Here is a 25033-nt window from a genome sequence, read left to right on the forward strand (position 1 = left end):
GATTCTTTACATCCCGATCCACACAGGGATTTTCCCTCCAAGTGCCCTGCTGCCCTCAGACGCTGGGCCCGTGAACCCCAGCTTTGCGCAGGGACCTTTCCTCCAGGTGAGTGGGGCGCTGGGGACTTTGTCCCAGGAGAGGCTGAGCCAGCCGAAAGTGCCCTGTGCCCTGTGCCCGGGCAGCCCGGCCCCGGCTCCCGCCCCGCCTTGTGCAAGGCCCGGCAGTTCCGCTGGCTCCGGGCCTTGCCCAACAGCTCCTTCCCCCGGCTGCGCCTCTGCTCGGTTTCGACATGAGCTGGCCGTGGCCAGCTCAGCACGGGGATTTTGCCGCTCCCAGTCTCCAGCCAGCGCCGCCTCCTGCCAGCACAACCCGGCAGCCCCGCACCACTCCCAGGCAGCTTTCCCTGCTCCCAGCAGAGCCCCGGGCCTGGACTGCACCGCACCAAAACTTGGAACAAACTTCCCGGCTTGGTCATCCCCCCACTCCAGCGAACATACAGGAACGCGACAAGACTTAACTTAGGGTCCAGATAATGTTTATGAGCAAAGACAAGCGATTACACTCTGGCAGGAGCATAAATACAGGAGCAGATCCCTGTGCTAGCCCTGCCGGATCCTTCCCAGCTCCCTCTGTGCCGGGGTGTCACCCTGATGGCTCTGCCTCTCCTCCCACGCCTATTCCAGCACTCTTCAGACAGCCCCAAAACATGGAGTTGGGCCATTCACAGGTGCTCAGCCGCACACCAGTGCCTGGGGTGTCGGGGAGGTGCAGGAAGCTCAGCATAGCTGGCTCGAGGGGCTGGTTTGGGGGACAGGTGCTCCTGTGCCAAGGGGAAAACTCTCCATGGGCTGGGGAGCACCACGGCCCTGTACTGGGGTGGGTTTCCAAGGAAATGTGCTTGATCTGCCCCTTTAGGATCCACAACCCACAGCCAGAACCATGAGCCCACGAGCACCCTGGCAAACACCTCGGCTCTCTGGAGCTGCTCTGTGTCCCTGTGGTGAGGTGGGCAGGACCCTGCTGTCCCAGCTGGGGCAGGCTGACCCACCCTGCCTGCCAGCATCCCCAGGGACAGACATCCTCGTCACAGCCACAGTGGGAAGGGTCCAGGCTCATACAGATGCTCTGGGACTGCAGAGGCTCCCTGGCACTTGAAGGGTCCAGATCCCCCAAGGCAGGGAGAGGAGCAGTGTGTGCCCCAGGCCAGCCCTGTCCCTCACCTGGACGGTGTCACCCGCCATCTGTGGGCACAGCAACACAGGGCCCCCCTGAGTGCTGACACATCTCCCCTGGGGACCCCCATCCTTGGCACAGCCACAGGATGTCAGAGAAGGGAGGTGCCAGGCACAGGCAGCAGGACCCTGGGGCTCTGCTCCCCTCTAGTAACACGGGGCACCAGCAGTCCCACTCCAGGAGCCTCACAACAAAGGATGGAGCTGGGGACTGTGAAGGAAGAGCAGGCCCCCCAGCTGGGGCACTGCCTGCAGCTGAGAGAAAGTCCTGTCCATCCCCTTCCCTTTCCCTGTGCACCCCATCTCTACCAACCAGGCTGGACAGGCCCGCGGGTGGGGTTTCCCTGTGCTCTGGGGTCCCACCATGCCCTCTCCCCTGGACACACAGCCCGGGAATCCCTGGGAATGGGCTCCCCAGCACAGCGGGGGCTCTCCCAGCTGCCTCCATGCCCTGGGTGATGCCCCTCAGTATGTCTGGGGCGTGAGGATGAAGAGTCTGTCTTCCTCCTTGCGGATCCACTTCATGAGCTTGTTGACAGCATTGATGGCGCCGGCCTTGGTCCCCAGGGGACTGTAGCATACGTAGAGCTCAAAGGCATTGGTTACCTGGGAGAAGGACACAGGACATGTGCTGGGAATAGGACTGTGCCCCACTTGGGGCTGGCACTCCATCTTCCCCCCGTGGGCTACCAGCAATGGGCAGAGGGGCTCCAGTGCAGGGACACAAAGTGGCAGTGGGGTATCCCAAATGGGTGGCATCTGGTTTGCTCAGAAGTGAGAGAACCAAACCCTGGGGTCTGCCCCACAGTGGGTTTTCTCCACAGCACTGAGTTCATGACGGCACGGCACAGCCCTTGGTGCCAGAATTCACCAGCTCCCACTGCTACCCCAGCCTGTTTCTCCCTCACCCAGGGGCAGGCTCACCCCTAAGGGGACCATGCATAGGCTGGGGTCCTCCCTGGGAACACGGAGCTGGTGCTGTGCAGTATTACCACCCCCTTTCCCCACCACGCAGGACCAGAAAAGACAGGCTCACCAAACCCCACCAAAGCCTTACCCACGCCAGGAGGTTCTCGCGGGGGCCTGTGAAATAGATGTTCTTCAGGGGCCGTGAAGAGTTGTGGGCCCGACTGTGCAGGTACTGGTAAAGCCCCAAGAGCCTCTCCTTCTCCTCCTCCTGCACGTAGGGAGCCTCAATCTCGGGGCTGCAGGAACACAGCACCCCGTTAACCCGCTGGAGAAGGGGCTTGGCCCATGCCACGGCCTTGGCCCAGTGCTTCCCCGGGGCCTCACCTGGTGAAGAGCCCGGAGCTCTTGGACTTGTAGATGAAGTGGCGGAGGTCAGGGATGCCCACCTGGGCGACGCTGTAGAAGGGGGAGCGCAGGGCCTCGTGCAGAGCGTGCTGCACCCCCCGCCGCCGCAGGCGCTCCTGGAAGCGCCGCTTGCAGTCGGACACGGTGAAGAAGTCCTCGCGGTCAGTGGAGACCAGCAGCAGGCACAGGTCCATCTCCTGCTCCAGGTAGGAGATGTGGGCGTGGAAGAAACCGCTGGAGTTGAACTTAGGGAGGCAAATGGGAGTCCAGGCTTCACCCTCCCGGAAAGAGGAAGAAGAGCTGATGAGGTTGAAGAGCAGATGGAGGTCAATAGGGTGAAGGAACTGATCCTTCTTCCTCACGAGAGACACCAGCTGGTTCCCAGACAGTAGAATGGAGAAGACCAGGCTCTTGGCCTTGGCCTGCTGCAGGCTGCTGCTGACAGCGTCCCGGACGCTGGCGGCCAGGGGCAGGCAGCGCACGGCGCCCATCAGGAAGCTGGGGTCGTGGGCCATGAGGTCCAGCAGGTTGTCGGTGATGCGCTCGGAGCCAGCCAGGAGCCGGCGCAGGTCGTAGTTCTGCTTCTGCTGGAAGATGTGGTTGAGCTGGGTCCAGGTGAGCAGGCTCAGAATTTGGTAGTAGATGTAGAGCAGCTCGTGGGCAATCTCCTGCTCCGACTGCCGGGTGCGCGCCACTGCCACCAGCACCAGCGGGCTCCTCCGCACGAAGACCACCTTGTAGCCATCTGCTTGGGAGGGAGTCCCCGGGGGGCCGGGGGCAGACCTGTGAGCCAGGCTGCAGCCTCTTCCCCCAGCAACCCATCCATCCCTGGGGACAGATGACATGGCCCACGGTGGCAGGCACATGGATGGGCAAGCCGTGACCCCCCCATCCCATTCCCCCCCAGGGCGGTACCTGCGTGGATGGACCGGATGGCGTTTTTCTCGGCCTCCAGGAAGGACACCAGGGCCATCATGACGCCCATGGTGCTGGACAGGGCCTCCTCAGAGCCGTAGCGGGAGTACACGGGCTTGCCCGCCTCGCTCAGCACGAAGACGTGCTTCCGGTGCGAGCGCCAGGCGTCCATGGTCACGTCCTCCTCCTCCTTCCCCGACAGCACCGAGTCGCGGCGGGCGGTCTGCGGGGAAGGCTCCAGCTTCCCCTCCTTGCCCGCCCTCATCTCCTCGTCCAGGTCGAGGGCCATGCCCGTGAGCTGCGTGCTCAGCTCGCTGAAGTCCTTGCTGATCTGCTCCATGCTGCTCTGCTCGGCCGGCTCTCCCCGCCTCTCCTCCGGGCTCCGCGCCACGCCCGCCCCGTCCTCGGGACTGGTCAGGTCCTCGTAGGAGCGGGTGTGCACGAACATGGCTCCCTCCTGGCCTGCCCCTGGGAACAACGGGTGCAGCATCCGTCCCCGTGTCCCCATGCCGGGGGAAGGATGCAAAGGGAACCCGCCTGCTCTCCCCATCCCACAGCACCCTGACGTGCGGGTCCTGCTGGTGATGAGCGGGCCCATCTCCCTGCCCACAGGGCTGTGGAGGCCCCAGCCCGCATGAGGAACTGCTCCTTCCCCCCTTGCTTCCCTCCTCGGTGAGCTGTGCTCCGTACCTGGCTCCGTGCCCTGTGCCAGCCCTGGCGTGGGGCTCTCCGACCTCTCTGCGTGCTGCCCATCTCCTGGCGCCAGGGACCCATTGGGCACTTCCCAGCTTTTCTTCTTATGGACATCTGCAGCCATTCCTCGGGGCAGGACCTGCATGTGACCCACAGTGTCACCCCTGTGGCCCCTCACTTTCAGAGCAGGCCCTGAACTGCTCTGTTCTCTAGCGGGGCCAGGCCAGCACCCGTGGCCCAATCCCGCTGGCTCAGCAGGCAGCGCCGAGCCCTGGTGAGATGTCAGGAAAGCTGCTCTAATCCAGCAGGATTTCCTCTCTCACGCAGCCCCAGCTCTTTCCAGGCCCCTGGCCACGGCACCTTTCATCCGGGCTTGGCCCCGATTTCCCCTGTGAAAGCTGCTCAGCCTCCCTGTGCAGCGGGGGGGAAGGGACACGGCCCTGGCTGGGGCCTGTCCCTGCACCTGAGAGCCCAGAGGTCGGTGTTTGCAAAGGGAGGGGTTTATGGCCCTCCTTGGACTGCGTTGGGTGGGACGAGGCTGGCAACACTCCTCATGAGCTGGCACACATGGCATCACCCCAGCAGCCGGGTGCCCTCTCCAGCAGAGGCCATGCCTCCAGCCTGCTCCTTCCTCCCTTCACTGCGGGAAAACAAGCCCAAAAGTGAGCACAAGCAAGAGCAACAGGAGGCAGGCAGGCTGCCTAGGAGCCTGTGCCTCTGAACCCAGCTGCTAGGGAAGCCCATGGAGCCCGGGCTCTGCTCTGCACCCCCCAGACCCCCCCACAAAGTCCTGTCACAGCCCTGAAGGGTGTCACAGAGTGCATGAGGGCCCTGTCCTTACCTGGGGGAGTCCATGCAGCCCCCACCCCAAACCCGGGACAGCTCTGGAGTGTGCTGGGGAACTGCTCAAAGCTCTGTTGTCCCCTGGGGAACTAAACCTTTGCCCCACAAAACCCTGAGACAGCTCTGGAGAGTACTGGGGAACGGATAAGGGCTCCGTCCTCGCCTGGGGAGGCTGTGACAGCCCTGGAGAGTGCCGGGGCGCTCACTGGGATCCCGTCCGCACCTGGGGGAGCCGGACACCCCCACTAAAACCCTGTGACAGCCCTGCAGGGGGCCGGGGAGTGGGTCAGGGCCCCGTCCTCACCTTTCCTCCTCACCCTGCTGACCTTCCCGTGGGCGAGACTGACCCCAGGACGGCCCCGGCCCAGCACGGACCCGCCCCGACCCTTCCCCCTTGGGCGCCGGGCTGTCACCGCTCCCGCAGCCGCGACACGACCCAGGCCCGGGACCCCCCTTAATGACCCACCTCCGCGGCTCCTCCCGGGGCCGCCCCGCAGCCCCCTGGGCACAGCCTAGGCGGGTCGGAAAAGGGCTCGGAGCCGGCGGCGGGCGGTCACCTCCCGCCCTACCGCCGGTCCCGGCCCCGGCCGCGGCGACACCCCCGCCATCGCGGCGACCCGCCGCGGGGCATCATGGGAGTTGTAGGCGGCGCGCTCCAAGGGGGATCATAGGAGTTGTAGTCCGAGAGCCCCAAGGACACGCCTGAGAAGGGGCGGCAGGACCGGGCAGACAGAGACTACAATTCCCAGCATCCTCTGGGCGCCCAAAGGGGAGGAGGGAGCCGGAAGTTCCGGGTTCTCGCCGTGGCGGCCGTGGGGCCTGTGCGAGGCGGGAGCGGCGGAGCAGGAGGAGGAAGAGGAGGAGTAGGTGATGAGGGTCTCTCGGGAGATAAAGGGCATCGCCTGGCATAAAGGGGGTCTCGCTCTGTGGGGTGGGAGGGTCGAGGAGTGTCCCGAGGGGCTCCCGGGGTGGGCAGAGGCGGGCAGGCTGCGGAGTCCATGGCGGGGCTGTCTGTTGTGGGGTCACCGTGCCTCAGGAGCACAGTGGGGCCGGGGCCGGCCCGTGCGGGGCTCGGGCAGCGGGGCCGGGCGCTGCGGGCGCGGTGTCTTCACCAGAGCCTCACGCCCCAGTGGGATGGGGGTTGTGGGGCCGGGATGCTCGGGCCTGGATCGGATGCGATATCCCACACGGCAGGGCTGGGGCTGCCACCCTGACAGCAGCTGCGGTGTTTGGGGTGTCTCAGTGTTGTTGTGAGGCCCTGGTCAAGATTGGGGCCTTTTCTGCACCAGGTCACGTGTGGGTCCGTCTCGGAATGCTGGTGGTTGTAAAAGGGCTGGACCAAAGTGGGATGCAGAGGGATCTGATGGGAGCTGTGTGCTAGCAGATTTAATCCCCAGTGATGGGCTAAATGGGATGTTGGGCTGTGAGTAAAGGCTTAGGGGGAGGCAGGATGTGGTCTGGCTCTGGTGGAGGCCACGTAAGGCCGTGACCAGGAGCGACTGGAAGTGATGGCAGTGACCTCCCGTGCTCTGTTTTTAAAAACATCTGGCACCTCAAGGGGCTGGTGTTGCTGCTGCTGTGTGGTGTTACTTTTGGCAATGCTGCTGAAAGTGGAACCAGCTTTCCTGTCCTGGCAGGGTGTTGGTGGTGTGAGTCTTTCCCAACATTCACTTGGGAATGCACTTGTGAAGTCCTTTGAGACAAGCAAGGTCAGAATAGCAATGGGGTGGACTGTGTGTTAGGAATGCACCCAGTTGTCTCTAATACATGTTTTTGGAAGCATCATACAGATGAAAAGTATGCACATCCCCTTTTTTTAAAATTGAAATCCTCCAGCCTGGCACCTATAAGAGCTGAAATGGTTCCCTCTCCCTTCACTTCCACATGTCAGGGACATGCTTTTGATATTTTTTCTGAATTAGGGATCTGTAACTTTAACATTGGATATAATTGGCTTTCTTGGCTGCTTGCAGTTTCTGTAGCTTCGTGGAATAGTTTTCTCTTGCACCTCCTGCAGTACTTAGATTTCACAGAGGCCTTTTCCTTTCCTCAGCCTTACAAAAACTTTACTGAGCACAGAAAGTTGTTCCACTGCAAACTGCTTCCTCTGCTCTCGTGTGTAGTTCTGTGTTTGATTTCCTCATGCTCTATAAATACCGAGTCTTGGCAAAATCTGTTTGGAGAGAAGCTCTGAACATCAGAGTATTTTTCTGGAAATAGCACCCAGTCTGTCACCAATTACCCTTCTCTCCCCCATATTTGGAAAAAGGTGTGAATTGGGTGTAAATTGGTGAGGAGACCAGAATCCCAAATCCTCACAGCTTGAGGGCTGTGCTGGCGTTTCGCACTCGGCCCCTTGACAGATGTCTTTATTTAGCCCTCAAGAAGACCAGTTGCTTCGTGTGGCTCAGCTGCACAATCCCCATGATCAGAGCCATTATTTTCCCATCGCAGGATATAAATTGGAATAAGAGCTCCAAGAGTTTGCTGCCAGGCTTGGCACGTGCAGATCGGGAAGTGGAGTCAGGAGCCTCCCCAGGGCTGTCTGGGGAAGCACTGGGGTGGCAGGGAAGGTCCTGAGGAAGTCATTGGGTGCAATCACCAGGAGCATCCAGAGCTCCACCAGCCTCTCCTGGGAGGGCTGTGTGGCCACAGTCACTGGAGGGGCTAAAACCACAAAAGAGCTTCTCCTTGCTTAGTTGTGCCTTCCGTATCTTTGGTGGAGCTGCCACCAGGAGGTCGAGGCAGCTGGGATGGGAATAGGGAAAGATGATGAATGTTCAGGGTGATTGTAACTGCTCTCTGTTGTCCTCGTGAGCTGTTGGCCTGGGCTCTGCCAGTGACTGGACTGTTTCCATCTCCTCAAACACTTGGTTGTGACCAGAGTATGACAGAACTGATGGATGCCCAGTTCCCAGCGTGCAGGTGGCTTTTTGCCATGGTTGCTGTTGGCCTGGGGTGTCCTTGGCAAGCAGCCTCACTCACACTGACCTGTCACCCAGCATTTACCTGGGAGCTGAGCTGGCAGATACCTGCCCGTGGCAGAAGGGTGAATCCTCACATGTCTCACCATGATGTGCTTTTTTGGAGCAGTTGTAGCAGGGTGTACCTTCAGGAGGTCTTGGCGTCAGTGGAAGCCAGGCTAAGACCCTTCTGTCCCTGTCCTGCGGTTTGCTGTCACCTTGGTTTGTGGGGTTGTGTGGTAAAGCGTGTCACTGAAGTGACCTGGGTTAAATATAACTCTCTTCTGAGGGTCATCCATGGTGCAGATCCAGAAAAGCACAAGCTGGCACAACTTACACCCAGTGCTTTGCCAAAGGCGGAGGCGGGGAGCAGCCCAGGCTGAGCGGGGGCTGTCAGAGCCAGCGCTGCTCCCTGAGTTATTGAACCATGACCTCACGCTCCCGGAGGTTGCTGCATGGCTCAGCAGGTCTGTGCCGGGCCTGCTAGCTGTCCAGTGGTATTTTTTTCCTTGTCTGATAATTTGAATATTATGTCTAAACAGTTCCCAGCTGGCAAGGAATTTTATTTTTATTTTTTTAAACGTTGGTAATGTTGTTGACTGAAGGAGAACTGGAGTGGGGGAGGGAAATCCAGAAGGGAAGAGCAAGAAGCGTGAGGTCTACAGGCTGCAAAAGATCTTGGATGAAAGGACTGGCTGACAACAGGAACCATTTCCCTCTGCCTGCCCTCGCCATGAAGGGGGTGTGGTCTTGGTTCTCTTAGCAAGAGAACTTTTCCTCCCAGAAAGATGGAGGAAATCCTTGGGACCAGGGCAGTTATTTATCAAGAGCTATATAAAAAGTGAGCAGCCTTGTACTCTCAGGCTTGAGTGGCCAATGGAATGAATCTGTTTCTCTGGAAGTGACACTGGGGTGGATGGATCAGCTGTGGTTGCACAGCTTGCCTTCCTCAGCCTCTGCATGCTTGGTTTCTGCCAGAACCTGCTGTCCCTGGCTCCCACCTGAGCCTTCCCTGGTGGGCAGTGGACCCTGGCAGGAGCATGGACTCTCTTGGCACGGCAGCTGCCTCAGTTCCTTGGCACAGACAGCTGCCAGCAGCATCCGGAGCTGCTCCCTGGTGGAAGGTCTGTCATAACCTGCTCTGCTGACCTGCCTCTGCTGGGGCAGCGCTGACCTTTGGAAGGGAGAGCAAACAGCACTTTGTGTGCCTTTCTTTGACAGAGCTGCTCCAGGCAGGCCTGGCAGTGACTGTCTGTGCCGTCCTCTGTCCCCTGGACCACTGGAGGTGAATAATCCCGCTTTGGAGCAGCGTGTAAGCACCAGGTGTCCCAGCCTTGGTCTGGTGACACGGCAGCCCTCCTGCCCCACTGCAGCTGCATTGGCCATGGCAGGTTTGAGGCCATCAGGCTGCCATCTCCCTCAGTTTTCTCCATGCTCTGCTGCAGCCCTTTTTTTTCTTTTGGAAAGACGGAAGTACTTCCTATTTCAAGTTCTGGCTTTGGTTATCGCCAGGAAATCCTCACCTTCTCGGCTGGTGGGAGGAAGTGGATGAAATTTTAGATTTCTGTTGAGGCAAGTGTTACTTGCGTCACTCTGCTTGATGAGGGCAGCGTTGGAGAACAGTGCCTGTCATGATTTATTGGCAAAACCTCCTCCGTTATCTACATACTTCTGAGGGCAGAGTATCCACGGTACACCAAGAGTGGTGATCATTTCCTTGAGCAGCAAAGAGCTTTTGGCAAAAATAGTTTGGATTAAACATTAATTGCAAACTGTTGTTCGGCAGCGGTCCTTGTTGTTTATAGATGGCGGCGTTCTCACATTTTTAGCTGCACCCTGAATAGTGTCAGACAGCACAGTATGTTGGAAAGCTCTATGTTGATCAAAGCAGATATCAAATTGTTTGCCCACCATATTGACAGTTTGATTTCAGGAGTCATTTGGCACTTACAGATTTGAACGTGGAGAAGTGCAACACTTGAATTCATTCATGCCTGAATGTGGTCTTGTGTATCCGTGGATCCTGATCAGATGTTACACATACTCCTAACCAGCAGTATTTTTCTCATGTCATGTGTGTTCTTTGCCTTGTGGCTTATCATCATGTTGTTTATTCAACAGGTTGTGGTGTCTGGGTGTTGTTAGAGTGAATTTACCATTTCTGGAAGCCTACCAGACAAGATCAAAATGTGGGGAGACCATCGACAAGGCAACAGAATGGGGTCTTTTCGGTAAGCACTTCAATGTGTCGTTTATTTCAGGAACATTCTTAAATACAATAAGCCCTGGGAACTCACTGTTTACTGTTTTGGTAGAAGTTGTGAGGTCTCTATGGAGCTAGTTGTGATGGCCAAAGAACAGACAAGTTAATTGATGGTTTTTGCATTTCTGTGAAGTTTTTAATTTAGTTTTTAAGCAACAGCTGATTTTAATCTTTCTAGTCCTCCACACCACCTTTTCCAGTGATATTTAGTTTAGCTGTTGTGAGCTAATGTGATGTGCTATATGGCTTTTGGTATTGTGTGCTGTTAACACTTGTAAGAGAAGAAAATTAGTACAGAAATACTGGCACATTGATTGCACACACAGTTTTATTAAAACTTTGAGAATTTAATTGTTTCCATGAGGTTAATAAGTCCATATATCACAGAATCACAGAATGGTTTGATTGGAAGGGATCTTAAAGGCCATCTTGTTCCAAATCCCTGCTGTGGGCAGGGACACCTTCCCCTGTCCCAGGCTGCTCCAAGACTGTCCAGCCTGGCCTTGAACCCTTCCAGAGATGGGGCATCCACAACTTCACTGGGCAACCTGTGCCAAGGCCTCACCATGCTGACAGGGAAGAATTTACTCCTAGAATCTAATGTAATTCCACTCTCTTTCAGTTTAAACCAATTCCCCATTGTTCTACCACTACATGCACTTGCAAAAAGTCCACATCCCCATATACTCCTTCATGAGACATTTTTGAATGTCACTGCAACTGTTCTAAAGATTAATGTGCAGCTGATGTGCACAGCACAATATTTTTATTAGTTTGTGTCCCTCTGGTTGTTACTTGGGACCTGTGTTAGCAAGAGAGTGCTGGGTATAAAAATGAAGCCACCAAAATCTAGAATTTTCCTCTGTAGTGCATCATTCTTTCACCCTTTGCTCATGTGTGCACCTCAGTCACATGAAAATCGGCGTGATAAAGGTACTGCTCATGGCATGCCTTAGGTTTCTGCTGTAAGAATACTTCAAATAATTGTCTACTCTAATGTGTTGAGAAAGCTGATGAAAATCAGTATCCTCCACAGCATGTAATAACCGTGTTGATGAGGGAGGGATTGTGTCTTGTGATTATACCAATTGTGCTGTTCTAATGATTTTTAAGTGGATTTTATTGGCATCATTCTTTAATGTATTGGGTGGGGAATGCTGACCTTGATGCAAGTTTTAATTGCTATTCTACATGGTGGTGAAATGGACCGTGTACCTTAGGAAATCTGTATGCTTTGATTAATCTTGGTGAGTGATTCTGTAGTGAAACTCAGAGTGTAACATGACTTGCTGTAGTTGCTAAGGAAATGTCCACTGCTCTGGGTAGCATTTGGTGTTATTTTAAAATATGTGCTGATACTGTATCATTCTGTTTTTTAAAACATGTATTACAGCCTTGCTTAGGTGAAAAATCAGATAGTTCCAGAAAAAAAAAAAAGAAAAGAAAAAAAGGAGTCCTATTAGATTTTGAACAGCTGCCTTAAGAGGAAACTTCTTCCTGAGTGTTTTTATGGAGATATTGGGAGAGCTGATAGCTGTAGTCTTGTGAACTTGGTGTGAGACAGTCTGGAGGCACAAGCACAGGGATATCTTGGATGTTGATTGTTGGCATAGTCCTGTGAGGCACTCTCAGTGAACTGATGGCTTTCAGAATTTGCCAGTTTGGACTCCAGCACGAGAAAGCATAAATGAGTCTTTGTAGCATGTGGATAAAGCCTGTTTGGTAACCTCTGCTTTCATGTGCCTCAGGATGGTGTGTTAGTTTAGCTGTTTCCATACTGCCCAGAGAGCCTAAGCTCCTGGGCTCCTCACAGCCGTGTGCTGGTGATGCTAATGAACCAACACACCAGCTGCTGGCACCTCAGACAGCTGCAGAGCTGTGTGCAGTGCAGGACTATGTGGATTGCTACCATCATTAACCCATTAATGTTGCAGGTATTCTCTGTTGAGTGCTTCTGGAAATTGTGCTGAAATGGGAGCACCCCAGTTTACTTTCTCACATCTGTCGTATGCTGCCTCATCTTAAACTGCCAAACATCAATATCTTCTGCGGATCTTAGACTGTTACACAGCTCTATAAAAGTTTAGAGAAGAATGTGCTGCTGTGTAGATTTCAGACTCTTAAGCACGTTATGAATAATACTGTCTTTATTTCTACAGTGGGAGCCAAGAAGAAAGGTTTGCTCCCGGGTGGAACAGGGAATATCCTCCTTCCCTTGATAGTCTTGGTCAAGAAAGACACACTGGCAACTTCTCTGGCAGAAAATCACTTCCTTTTGATATCCAGGCACTCTCAGGCCTCCTCAATCCTCAGTTTGCCAACAGAGAGGAACCTCCCTTCAGCTATGGAGCTAGAGATGGACCACGTAGTGACTTCAGAGGTGGGGATGGGCACCACGATTTCAGGGGCAGGGATTTCCCACCATCTGACTTCCAGGGCAGAGATGAGTCTCAGATGGATTTCAGAGGTAGGGAGCCGCCTCCTTCTGAGTACAGGGGCAGGGATATGTACTCCGGAGACTTCCGGGAGAGAGAAGGACCCCCCATGGACTTCAGGGGTGGGGATGTTCCCTCAGGGGACTACAGGAACAGGGACACCTTCCGTATGAACTACAGGGACAGGGAAGCACATAACATGGATTACAGGGGCAGGGAGGAACCTCCACCAGACTTCAGGGGAAGGGGGTCTTACGATTTCGACTTCAGAGCTCGAGATGGGCCTCATTCAGACTTTAGGGCAAGAGACATGCCTGAGTTAGACTACAGGGGCAGAGAACATTCCTACTCGGACTTCAGAAATAGGGATGTACCTGATTTGGACTTCAGGGGCGTGGGCACCTCTGATCTGGACTTCAGAAACAGGAATGCACCATCATCAGACTTCAGAAATAGGCACAGATCCCGATCTGATCAGGATTTTAGGAGCAGAGATGTGGCTCCTCCCATGGACTTTTCAGATAGGGAAATGCCTCCTGTGGATCAAAGCCTTGTAGATTTTAGACACAACCAACATACTGCACCTTTAGCAGAAAGAGAGGGCTCTGGTTTAAGCACCAGCAAAAGAGATGAGTCTGCACTTAGTCTAGATAGAAGTCCCTTTGGTAGCCAAAAAGGAGAATTTCAACACTCGGAAGCACCAGCCAGAGAAGAGGAATCCCTGGGACTGGGTCTTCAAGATGACACTTCACACAATTTCCAAAACAGCCGCGGACCTCTTCCTACTCTTCAGGACCAAGAGGAGCAACCTCAGACCTTTGCTAACAAGCAGCAACAGCAGCAGCTTTCTGGGGGGGAGCAGCAAAGATCCGATTCTGATCTTGGGTTAAAGGGTGAAGGTGACCTGGATTTCCTTGGGAGGCAAGATACAGACTACCGCAACATGGAATATCGTGATGTGGATCACCGGCTGCCGGGGCAGCAGATGTTTGAGTATGAACATGGCAAGTCCTTTGCAGAAGGAAAACCCAGCAAAGAGTCTAGGCCCTATAAGAACCTTCAGGTAGGTGTTTTTGTCAATTGATGACTGTGTTAAATGTGTGTTGGCCTAAGAATGGAAGGAGTTGGGAAGGAGTCTTCATCCATATCCCGTCACTTCAGTTCTGTTCTAGTTCACTGTCCTTCTCTGAGATCATTCTCCGCTCCAGGTTATTTAGTGGGCACCCTTTCTATCTCAGAAACACTTCCCAAGAGAAGTGCAGTTTAGCAAGTGAGAGTTGCTAAATATGTAGAACCAGATTTGGTTCAGTAAGTCCCCAGGCTGAAAATGGCCAGACAGAGAGTGTTGGGGGAAGTGGTTACAGATAAACTTATTTTGTTGTTTTGCCCTGGATGTTGCTTATGAGCAGTGTCAGAGAGAAGCTCCTGCCTTGGCTGGGCCTGTGTACTACTATCTCCTATATACTTTGTTTTCCTTCAGAGTTATCTTGGAAATCTGAAGGTAGTGGTAACTACTGAGTTAATAACTTTTATTGAATTTGAATAACTACTACTGAATTTGAATCTCCCACTGCTGGAAAGAGATATGATCTGCCCATTTTATTTTCCTGGAGCTAGATTTTACTGTACAGCTCAGTGAGCATGTGAGGAACTCCTCTAGAGCTCCCTGAATCTCTAAAAGGGGTTAAAACTTTGAGTCAGGCTGCTTATGGGCCTTTGCCTTTGAATTTTCCCCTGCTTTATTTTGCTACTGCCTGTGTATCTTGTGGGCCAGCATCTCTCATCTGTAAAACCATCTTGATTGTATGAACTCAAGGACCAAGATTACCGGACCTGCCCCAAATATGTGAAGCCAAGCAAGCTCATTCGACTCGGAGGAGTGCCTGAAACTGCCACAAAGGATGATGTAAGTGGGATGTTTCTCATCCAGAAACTTCTGTTGAGGGTTTCTGAAGTACCACTTTTAAGTCTGTTTAATGCATATCAGATGGTCTGTCATTTCCCCAGGGGAAAATCCAGATTTAGAAGTCACTGCAATGTTACCTGTTATCAGATTATTCTGGGTTTTTGGGGGTTCTAGAAGTGATGAGTTTTCCTGTGGTTGCATGTGGGGTGTTGATAGCTAGAAGCCTTGACTCCAGACTCTGCAACATGCCTTACTTCATCACTGCTTTATATATACCAAATATTGTTGCTACTATTTTGGGCTCAGAAGACAAGTAGTGTCTAAGTGAACTTGTTTGTTCTTAGTTACTTGAAATTGCTTAAATGAGATCTTACAAATATGGAAAAGATATCTGCTGTTCCTTCTGGTTTTAGTAAAAAAAACCCCATAAAATGATGTAGGCTACAAGGTGAAAGTAGTTCCATTTCCTATTAATTGGGACTTCAGTTTTGGGGTTTTTTGTTTATTTGGTGAAAGTTCCAGGCATGAGAACCCCTACATGCAGCAGGTTTTGCTAGGGTTAGCTGTAATGATCATCTTTTGAGGCTTGATAAAGGAGAACTCACGGGAGGAACTTTGTCCTTCAGGGGATGATAAGGCTGAGAACAGTTGCCCTTGTACTTTGATTTTCTTAAAGGCAGTAGGACATCTTTGACCTTAAATAAGGATCTGAGTTGAACAGTCTGCCTGAAACCAGTGTAATAAACCTTTGAACAGTTGAATTGTGGTGTAAATGGCGCTCACTTCTTCAAACAAAACCCAAAAATACTTTGAAAACTCGGTAACAATTCTCAGGTACTGCTGGAAAGTGTGTCAGTTTGTAGCAGCCTTAACCTAGAAAGAATAGAACTCTCAGAGAGACAGAAATGTGCATTGGCAAGTACCTTGGGTGTGGAGGATTGATTTTGGAGATGAAGTGGATCTCATTTTTCCTGTAGATCCTCAACGCTTTCCGAGGGCCTGATGGGACACCTGTGAAGGACCTGCGACTGAAAGATTACAGCTCAGGTGAGAACGCTCTTCCAGTGCTTCCTAGTTTCAAGGTGACAACAGGGTATTTTTTACACCAATATCCTCTTAGGCAATTCAGTTAAAGTCTTACATGCCCTAATTGCAGGTCTTTTTTAACGAAAATGCCCTCTGAGTTTTGTAGTTTGTCCTCTTGGCCTCAAAATGGATGGGTATACTCACTGCTGCCTCGGAGGTAAAGCATGTGTCCAGCTGCCTCTGGAGAGCTGTAGGAGCAGCAGGAAGAGCACTAAGGCCATTCTAATAGCTATCAAGAGTAAAGCTGTGGGACAGCAGTTTTATTTTTCCATAGTTGTTTTTAAACTATTACTAAATCCTTTTGGAATGTTCTAAATCTTGTTTCTGAGGTGGTCTTACTGTGGAACAAATGCTGCACAAATAGTGTTCTCAGGAAACCTGTTCCATCATAACATTTCTCCTTCAGTAACCTGAAACTGATGCCCTGCTTAGGTACGAAGACAGGTTAAATAAAAAGACAAAGTAAGTTTTACAAGCAGATATCCAAATACTGGGTCTGGATTGTCTTCCTCATTCAAAGAATAAAGTTCTGCTGTACTTCTGATCAGTGTGTATAGGATTCTGAAGAAAGAAATATTTTACAAGGCTGCTTTGTGAAAAAGTTGTACTGGAACAAAGATGTGCGATGGTAGGAGGGTGAGTCCTGGGGATTGGTGTGGATAATACTAGTAGCATATACCTGGAAACTGGTATTTTATTTTAATTTTAAACCTAGGAGTGCAGAGGCTTCTACATTCATCAGTGCTTTTTCATATTTTCTGTATGGGTTGTACGTGAAGCAGCTGGAATTCTTGGTGTCAATACATTATGTAAAGGCTTCCAATGTGTTGAGAAACTGGGGCAGTGGGGTATTTGTGTATTTTTGTTTCTGGAAGCTGTCAAAGGAGATTTCACAACCTTCTTAGGACCCTTTGAACTAAAGAACATCCCTGTGTCACGTAATGTGGCCTAACAAGCAGGGCTTAAGGGGCACAGTTAGTCCTTCTTGCTTCCTTTCCTCTTTCCTAAGCATATTTCACTATTGCTGTCGTCACCCACACAGCACTAACTGCAACACAATAATTGCAACATGCTCCTTTCTTGCCTGTGCTGATGAGATTTGTCAGTTGTTTTGGTTTTTTTTTCCTTCTGAAACATGTCACTTCAGTAATAAATCAACTTGAACTGGAAATTTCCTTGTAAGTCTCTCCCCATGTACATTATTAGGACTTACTGCCCTCATTAGAGAGCTGCTGTTCCTTCCTTCCCCTTCCCTGTTTCAAAGGCTGCTCAGGATGAGACGCAGTGTCTGAAGTTCTGTGCAGAAGCTCCGGTATCTGCGGGTGGTCACATGTGATGCGAGGGCTGCAGTTTTCTGCTGTCTCTCCAAAAGCTGCATTCTGTTCCAGGCTGTCTCTTCAGCTGCAAAGTTGGCTTTTTAAAAAGTTTTTCTGGCAATTGTGGGGAGGCAAAGAATGAAGTTAAAATTAGCTCGTGTTTTATGAGCTGTGTAAAGCTGTTGTTTAACCGTGTCCAGTCAACATCAGTCATTTAAGCGGCGTAGCTTTGTTCCAGGTTACGTGGAGGCTCCGAAGTCTTTGTTTTGCATTGTGTCCTGAGGCTGCATTTAAACAGCTCTCTGATCCTTCTTGCACAAGATGGATGTGTCTAGGGCAATAAAAGCTTCCTGCATTGTGAATACTTCTTTTAGAAATTGGGTAACTAGAAGCTGTAGTAAAATTAATCCAGCTTTTTCACATTAGCTCCTCCTAGAGAAGTGTATAGAATTAAATTAATATTAACTTCTGAAAAGATAAACCTCTGAAACTAGAGGCCAGCCATGGGCTAAACAATGCTTTTGTGATGGGGTGTGTATGTAAATATCCATAAGAATTAACTTTGGATTACTGATGTCTCTGGGATACACCTGCACTGCTGTGTCGGCTCGGTGGGACAATGGCAGCCTGGCTCAGAGGAGCACGTGCTAAGCCAGTCTGAGTGGGTTGTATATTTTTGAGTGCTGTCCAGAAATGTTAAAAATAACATTAATCATGAGTATGCATGTTGAGTGTGTTTGAGAGAAGAATGCCTGCAGCTGTGGGGTAACAATAACAGCCGTAACAAATAACACGCAATTAACTCAAAATAAGTGAGGTTCGGATCAGTTTCTCAAAAAGATAACGCTTATCATAAAGCTTATCTCAGCAGCTTCAGTGTAATGATTCCACTGTATGATCTTTTACAAAACTCTTTTTGGTCTGGGGAAAAAGATATGGTTGATTTTTCTTGGAAAAAGCAGCTCAATTTCTTTATAAAGCCCCTTTTTTTTACATACCCTGTATGTGTGAAGGAAAGTCTATTTTCACTGAAGGCTGTGCTGAGAATGGAACTCTGTTCTTAATATACCTGGTGTGATTTTGGTATGCATTCAAGCTGTTGATTCTTTAGATTATTTTGTCTCTGAAGCCCACAAACTGAAATGATGGCTAGATTTTAAACAAGGCAGTGAGAGACCTTAAGAAGCGGCATAGTAATTCTATTTAAATCAAAGAGGCAGATATTTACAATGATAAAATGTCAAAGTCAGACTTTATAGTATTACCCTAAAAGACATTAACTTGTAATTTCCGTCAGTTAGATTTTTGAGCTGATGCCTGTATGTTCAGACTGTAAGTGCCAAATCCATTTTTGGGGGGAGGAGGGCTTCTTCCAATGTGATGTGCAAGCCTTGGCAGAAATAACTATATTAAATCTTTCAGCTTGCGTTCTCAAGTGTGTTTGGTCGTGTCTGTCCAATTAATCTTTGCAAGGAACAAACCCTGAGGTGACCACGGAGCCTTCTCAAAGACTGTCAGCTGCTTTGGTGTGCACTATGTCCTGGAGCCTTGTGTGGAGGCAGAGCATGGGTGTCGCACTGCTCCTGTAGATTCCTGTGGTGGTGACTTGTCAGCAGCTCTCTGGGAAGGGGTTGTGAACTCCTCTATCCCATCTGAAGGTGCTTGTCTCTGCTTGCTGGGCTCTGGGCTTTCATGTGGCTTTACACCATGGTGTCCCCTCCTTGGAGGTGTTAGTGCAGTGTGTGACAGCACTGGCTGCTCATGGGAATGGGGTCTCTCCTCCTCCTTTTACTGTCCATGCTCCTGCCTTGGTGCTGACTGCCAGGAACGTGAAGCTGATCCCTTTTGATCTTTAAGGAGTCTAGCATGAACACACCTTGCCCTGGTTTTGATTTTGATATTTTAAACTTACCTCCTGCCTGATTTTCATCAGGCTTTATTTCTAGTTCCCTGACTAATGTCAGACATAAACCTGAGATCTCATCTTGAGGGTCTGATACGCACAGAACTCTGGCTGAGTCACTCACGTGTGCCCTGGAGAAGGAAGCACATGGAGCCAGCCTTATCTTAAAGGGCTGCTTATCTTAAAGGACACTGCAGTGATCTCCAAAGTAATCAGTGAAAGCACAAGCCACACTGAGCCTTCTGTTCAAATCTTTCTCCTGGATGCAGCATGCAGTGGGACAAGCTTGGAACATGTGTTTTCCAACCAGGATTCGTGTTAGTGTTGGTACCAGCAGCTGTGAAAGCTGTTCTGGGAAAGTGAGCCTGAGAAATGGCTGGCAGCCCACAAGACTTTTCTAGTTCACTCCACAAGCCCATCTGGGGAACTGAGAAGAATTTTTGCTGGGCTGGGAGAGCCTGCTGGAGAATGGACTCTCTCACTGGGGTGGAGAGGAGCTCTGAAGTGGACCTGGAGGGACCAGGTGAGCTGGATTCTAGTCAGAAGGAGCAGTGAGATCTACCCCAGCCCCTTTATGTACTCTCTAAATTAGTGCAGCACTTCAGAAATTGGGAGATTTGGGGTTTTTAACCCTATTCTGACCCTTGCAAATACTTGTTTGTGAACCCTGGGTGTGTATGTGGGAACACAATACAGCACCCCTGAGGAGCAAAGCACCTGTGGAGCAGGAATGCCTGGAGCAGGTAGAAGCTCCCTGAACAGCAGTAATGCTTGGGGCCAGAGCAATGTCACAGGACACAGGTGACTCCTGCTAAAGGACAGGCTTCTTCCTGTGGTGAAGGAACACCCAGGAAATGTAGTGTCACCTGAAAACATCAGCTGCTTTATGGCAGCTGCCTGCTCCGTTTTGCAAAGCTTTTGTTTTAGCAAGTATTATTGCCACTAAATGTTCCTTATTGCTTGCTCGGCCACCTTCTTGCCCTGGCATTCATGTTCTGTTTCATTTCTCCAGACCAGCCCCTTATGTGGTGCTTGGAACTGCTTTCCTTATCCCTCCCTGTGTTAAACTTAAAATTGCCTCGGCCAAGTCCTACAAGAAACTGGATTATCTTGCTTGTTCTCTCTAAGCTCTGCCGCATTGGTGCCCTGTTAAATATTAATAAGTCCCTTAGATAAATCTTTAAAAGGTGCTGCTTTTTTTTCCCCTTCCAAGTTCAGTCTATCTTGTATATCACAACAGTGAATCATTGGTTTCAGGAATATATCAGGAAGCCTCTGGAATTCAGAATTGTATTTTTCAGTGTTATATTTTGCTAAAACTCATAATCTAAGACTCCAGAAGTTTCCAGCTCATAATGGAAAAATTGGTGCAGATTTTTTTTTTTTTTTAAATTGGTGCACCTCTCCTCAGTAGGAATAAGTTCTCCATTTTCCAGGGCTGGAGTGCATTCCAAGGCAGTGAGATCACCTTTCCCTTGAGGCAGACCTGGCTGTGCATTTGTCAGGCCCACACATAACAGGGTTGTAGCTTCCTTGCTGTGTTTAGGTAGGACAGCTCTTGGAGGCCAGAAATGCTGGCAAGATGCTGCTCCTGCCACAGGTGCCATTGTGCTGCAGCTCTCAGCCTTAAGCAGAGTGGGGAGGTGAGCTGCTCCTCTGCAGGGGGAGGGAGTGTTTCTGGAACTGTGCCAAACAGAAACCTTTTTGTTTCCTTTCTTGAGTGATGCAGTGCCCAGGGGGAAACCCTTCCGCAGGGTGGGTTTGTGGTGAGCTGGTGGCTTCCCCATATGGAGGGCTTGGCACCAACCCTCTGGACTTAGATGAGGACTAGGTGCCACAAGGACTTGGATTCTTGGGTTTGGTACAAAGCACACGCTGTGGGTTGCTCTAGCACATGCTGTGGTGCAGAGGGGCATCTGGCCTGTTGTGCTAATTATACAGAGGACAGCTTGGCTCACCATCAAGGCTGCTGCTGATGCAGCATAGGACAAATAATCTCCTGTTGCTGTGCTTAGTGCTTTGCACAGTGGTGGTTGTGTGGCCCAGTCTGCAGCATCAGCCATTCCTCAGGCATGCAGACCTCAGGCACTGAGGTGACCATCCCTGAGCTCATGAGATGCTGTAGCACACATGGGCTTTCCCTTTGAGGTGTGGTCAGATCCCCCAGTGATCAGCAGAGTTCTGCAGACTGCAGGGCTCACCTGCCAGGACTTGTGGAAATATCTTCAGCACTGATCTGCCTGAACCAATTGAGTCTATCTTGTAGCTAGACTAGCGTGCCAAGAACCAAAAAATACACTTAGCTGGAATTATTCCGTGGTCATCAATAGCAGTCCTTGCCAGTTTTCCCAGCTGTGTGGACAGTAGGCTTTTGGCTTGCCTTGCTTGGTTTCAGGGCACTAGTGCATTGTCTCTTGGAAGCAAAAGGTGTTCTTGCTCCTCTTTCCTTATCTGTGATGTGGTGGCTTGGGAAATAAGAAGTACAGATCTGGTCTAAGTCAGTGTTTGTGATGGTGATCAGCCTTGGTTCAGGGTTATAAGGCCTATTCTGAAAAAGCAACAAGCACATTCATCCATAAAACATGCTCACACCCTTTTTGACATGCAGAATCCATTTTTACAAAGGTGCTCATTCCTTTTGCATCTCTGGAGCAAAACTTCAAGCTTTGCACAGTGTACTGACATTACCTTGATTACTTTGTGCTGAGATGACAAGTCATATATCCTGGAGACCAGGTTCACATTAGCAGCACTTTAAAACCAAGTTCCTGGGTGGAATATCTTCCCAGGTATGCAGCTCACAGTCCTCTCTCATGGAGTCTAGTGAAAGCCCCAGCATTCCTCAGATTCCAGGTTTCTGTACAAACATAATGTGATACTTTGTCTTTAATAAAACTACAGTGTGTACAATCTTAGCATTGGGGTTTGTTCTGTCCTCTCCTTTGTGCTCTGTATAAACTATCCTCCTTGGGCCGAGAAGGGTTGGCAGCCACTGGGGCTCTGACTGTAGTAGTCCTGTAGTTGATGGATGGAGCTGCTGGTGTCCACCTTTGGAGTTGTCTCAGGCAGGTCCTTTCTTTGACTTGTTTTCCAGGATGGAGGAAGGAGAGTGGACTGTAGTGCTCTATCTTTCAGAATACAGCTCTGTTTCATTTCCTGTGGTTTCAGTGTTGTTCTCTGTCATGAATGAGTGTGTAAGAGTGTACTTCTTTACACAGAGGGATGGCTGGAAGTGACAGGCCTTTTCCCAGCAGCAGGTGTGGCTTGTAAATGCTCAGCCTTTGAAAGGGATTGGGAATATGGCTGGTTGCAGATTGTCCTGTTTATTCTAGTATAGCTCTTCAGCTTTAGTAGCTCTGAAGAACAATTTATCTGTGCAGTAAAGAGATCTGACAAATTTATGGATGCTCAGAATCCACCAGCTGCTATTGAGAGAGCTCATGATTTTGGCTTCTGTGGTAGCAGAGATAGATTGCCGCCGTCCCTGCCGTGCTGCGGGGGTGCCCTCCAGCTTTTCAGACTGGTTGGACAGATTTATTTCCTCTGCCTGCCTTGGAAGGCACTACTCTGGTGCCCATCCTCACTGCAAAGGCAGTGCCTGCTGAGTGAACACAGGTACAGCCACCCTGAGCATGTCCAGGAGCTCCTGTTTTCTTGGAAGCATGAAGTGTATGATGCCTCCTAATAGTAGCCCAATGCAATAACACAGAGATCCAGAGAAAGCCCTGTGTTCTCCAGTATTATTCACTCTGGTATGAGTGAATAATAACAGACCTACATCTGCATCTTTTCTTGGAGCAAACAGGCAAATCTTGTGCGTAGGGTCATGGGCACATTGCCAAAATCTCCCACTCTGGAGGTAGATCTTCCTTTCAATCACAGAATGGCAGATTCTCTGAGAACAGGGTGCACAATCCCTGTCTCCATTACCTGAGCTCCCCAAAGGTCAGTGTTGGGGGCACAGATTCCTTCAGGGATGCAGAGGTCCTTCATAGTCTCTCTATACTTCATGCTGTAGCTGTCCTTGGAGCAATAGAACTTTCTTCTCTAGCATGGGTGAAACTCTACAGAGCGTTTCCTCAGCTGCTCCCCTCTCTGCCAGCTGTCTCTGGAGGGAGCAAGCAGCAAGAATCTCCTGCTTCAGCTGCTGGCCATGGCTCTGCTTTAATGTGCCGTTTCTCTGAATCACAGAAGTCTCCAGAACTGCAAATGCTTTTCTTCTGTGGTAGATCTGTCTTATCCTAGGGGAAAAAACACAAGGCAAGTGTTGCAGTGATGGTGGGGAAGCTCTCTGCCTAGGAGACTGCATTGCATCCATCTGCCCTGAGGCTGCTTGGCCCTCCTGGCAGATGCAGGGACCTCCACCACGCTGGCAGGGAGCCCAGCTGCCCAGGTTAGTGTAGTGTCCTTTGGTGAGCTGTTACATGGAGTTACTTTAATGGGAGACCATCTTCTCCTTGTCCTGGGGGAGAAGGAACATCTTTGTGTTGCACCAGAGCAGCTGGGGGTTTGTCACAGTTGGTTCTGCAAAGGCTCCCCATGGACACGAGGTGACCTAATGCCCTAAGCTTGCTGGGGCCATGCAGGAGCATGGCTGACTGCACACTCATTCCTAGGATCAAGAAGCTGGATTGCCTCTTGGATTGGCTGCCTTTGTCATGTTGCCATCCTGCCTTCTTTCCAAAACTATCTTTGCTTTGGCACAGAGAGGGCTGCTGTCACTACAGGATCTTTTCACTTGGTCTTCTAAAACTCCAGAGATATTTTTTTTGTCTTCACACTGCTTACAGCCCCTATGAGAACAACATTATGGTTTTCCTTTATTTAGATCTTTGATATAACAAACTATGGTGAAGTAACACATTACTATGTGTCAGTTGTTCAGTAGAAACTGTGTCTGTATAGAGACAAGACTTATTTTAAATCTCAAGTCTTTGATCTCTATATCTGAAGCCAAAGAACAGTAATTTTAAGGCAGGCTTTCAGGATTTTTAGCCAAACTGTTGCATGCTAGCAGGGACCCTCCATGTGCTGTCAAAATTCACTTTGCTAAGACACGTCTGTTTCAGAGGCAGAATGTTCCTTATTCCAGTGCTCACAGAGCAGCTTCCTGCAGCTCTAAATGTGTCCCTACTCCTGAGTATTAAGCGTTTGTGCCATTTTCAGTGCAGGAGACAGCCGAGCATGCTTCGGGAGCATCCGTAAAGGATTGTATACATAGAAGCACTTAAGGGAAAGCAGAAGTCCTCTGCAATCTATGTGCACGCTCTCCTTGCATTCTGATTTCATCTGTCGTACACAGCCTGTGGTACTGCAGACTTGCACAGCTGAAAGGAAGTAGCTAAATAAGGTACAAGAGTTCTTTTACACAGTTGACCTGAAACATGGGGGGAGATGAGGACATGCATGTTTGGTGGCTGTGCTAGGGCCAAAATCTGGGGAAGTTCAAGTGTTCCTGTTGGAAAAATCATTTGGACAGTGTAGCTGTGCTGCAGCATGCTCAGAGGTTGTGTGGGGGAAATACCACACAAGGATTTCTTTCCTTTTTGACAGAGTTTATGTGGATCATATATACTTCTGCAAATCATTACTCCATTCTAATTTCTTGTACATCCTGAAACTGTAGTATTGTACTGATCAATAGGTGAAGAAGCCAGGATTTAGATGTTCATGTGAAACCTTGCATGTGAGGTTAGGCCTCTTTGAGTCAAAAACTTCACACTGTTCTTCAGCAGTGGTTTTGCTTTGCTGGTTTGATTGCTTTGGTTTTACATCTATGGCCTGAAGAATACCAGAGGGTGTCCAAGAGCTCTCACTCACAGGGGAGCACTGCTTACTTTGGGATGCCTATGGAACCAGTTCCTGCCATTAGGTGCCTGGCCCTGTTCCTCCATCAAAATCCCATGCCCTGCTTCTGGTAACAGCACCTAAATTGTTGGCATTCTGACAGGCAAACTCTGTGAAGGCTTCAGCAACAAAAATATCCAAGCTCAGCAGCTGCTACACAGAGCTGAACCAGCCCTATGGAGGAGGCAGGGAAGAGGCACAACAACAGTGGGTGGCAGGAGCCTTTGTAGTTGCTCCCCCTTGAGAACCAGCTTTGAGCCACTTGGTTTTGTTTCAAGTGTTGTCCTCTGGGTAATGTGATTGATGCAGATGGTGG

The 25033-nt window shown here is 50.6% G+C and overlaps 2 protein-coding genes across 5 annotated transcripts in view; one reads left to right on the plus strand and one right to left on the minus strand.

Moving 5' to 3' along the window:
* Window positions 1-519: 519 nt before the first annotated feature.
* MON1A (MON1 homolog A, secretory trafficking associated) lies at window positions 520-5618 on the minus strand. The gene is made up of 6 exons (XM_064432329.1): window positions 5465-5618; window positions 4153-4294; window positions 3463-3930; window positions 2527-3292; window positions 2291-2438; window positions 520-1839 (listed from the first exon to the last, which is right to left on the minus strand). The coding sequence occupies exons 2-6, from the start codon at window positions 4277-4279 to the stop codon at window positions 1699-1701; spliced, it is 1650 nt and encodes a 549-aa protein (XP_064288399.1). The 5' UTR covers window positions 4280-4294; window positions 5465-5618; the 3' UTR covers window positions 520-1698.
* A 110-nt stretch (window positions 5619-5728) lies between these two features.
* RBM6 (RNA binding motif protein 6) overlaps window positions 5729-25033 on the plus strand; it is a 57886-nt gene continuing 38581 nt past the window's right edge. For 2 of the 4 annotated variants that reach the window (XM_064432324.1, XM_064432327.1), the window contains exons 1-5: window positions 5763-5865; window positions 10083-10192; window positions 12384-13722; window positions 14476-14565; window positions 15543-15612. In XM_064432324.1, the coding sequence (XP_064288394.1) occupies window positions 10149-10192; window positions 12384-13722; window positions 14476-14565; window positions 15543-15612 (1543 nt within the window). In that variant the 5' untranslated portion in view covers window positions 5763-5865; window positions 10083-10148. Of the gene's footprint in view, window positions 5866-5941; window positions 5967-10082; window positions 10193-12383; window positions 13723-14475; window positions 14566-15542; window positions 15613-25033 lie in introns of those variants that run through there. The other 2 variants (XM_064432325.1, XM_064432326.1) reach the window with 2 other exon arrangements.

This window comes from Passer domesticus, chromosome 9, assembly GCF_036417665.1.
Source record: "Passer domesticus isolate bPasDom1 chromosome 9, bPasDom1.hap1, whole genome shotgun sequence".
Taxonomy (NCBI): domain Eukaryota; kingdom Metazoa; phylum Chordata; class Aves; order Passeriformes; family Passeridae; genus Passer; species Passer domesticus.

Coding starts and splice junctions, on each gene's coding strand:
- MON1A (XM_064432329.1), bottom strand. CDS start 4,279: ATGGCTGCAGATGTCCATAAGAAGAAAAGCTGGGAAGTGCCCAATGGG. Junction 3,931..4,152: donor GGCACAGGGCACGGAGCCAG/GTACGGAGCACA, acceptor CGTTGTTCCCAG/GGGCAGGCCAGGAGGGAGCC. Junction 2,439..2,526: donor AGCTCCGGGCTCTTCACCAG/GTGAGGCCCCGG, acceptor GTGTTCCTGCAG/CCCCGAGATTGAGGCTCCCT.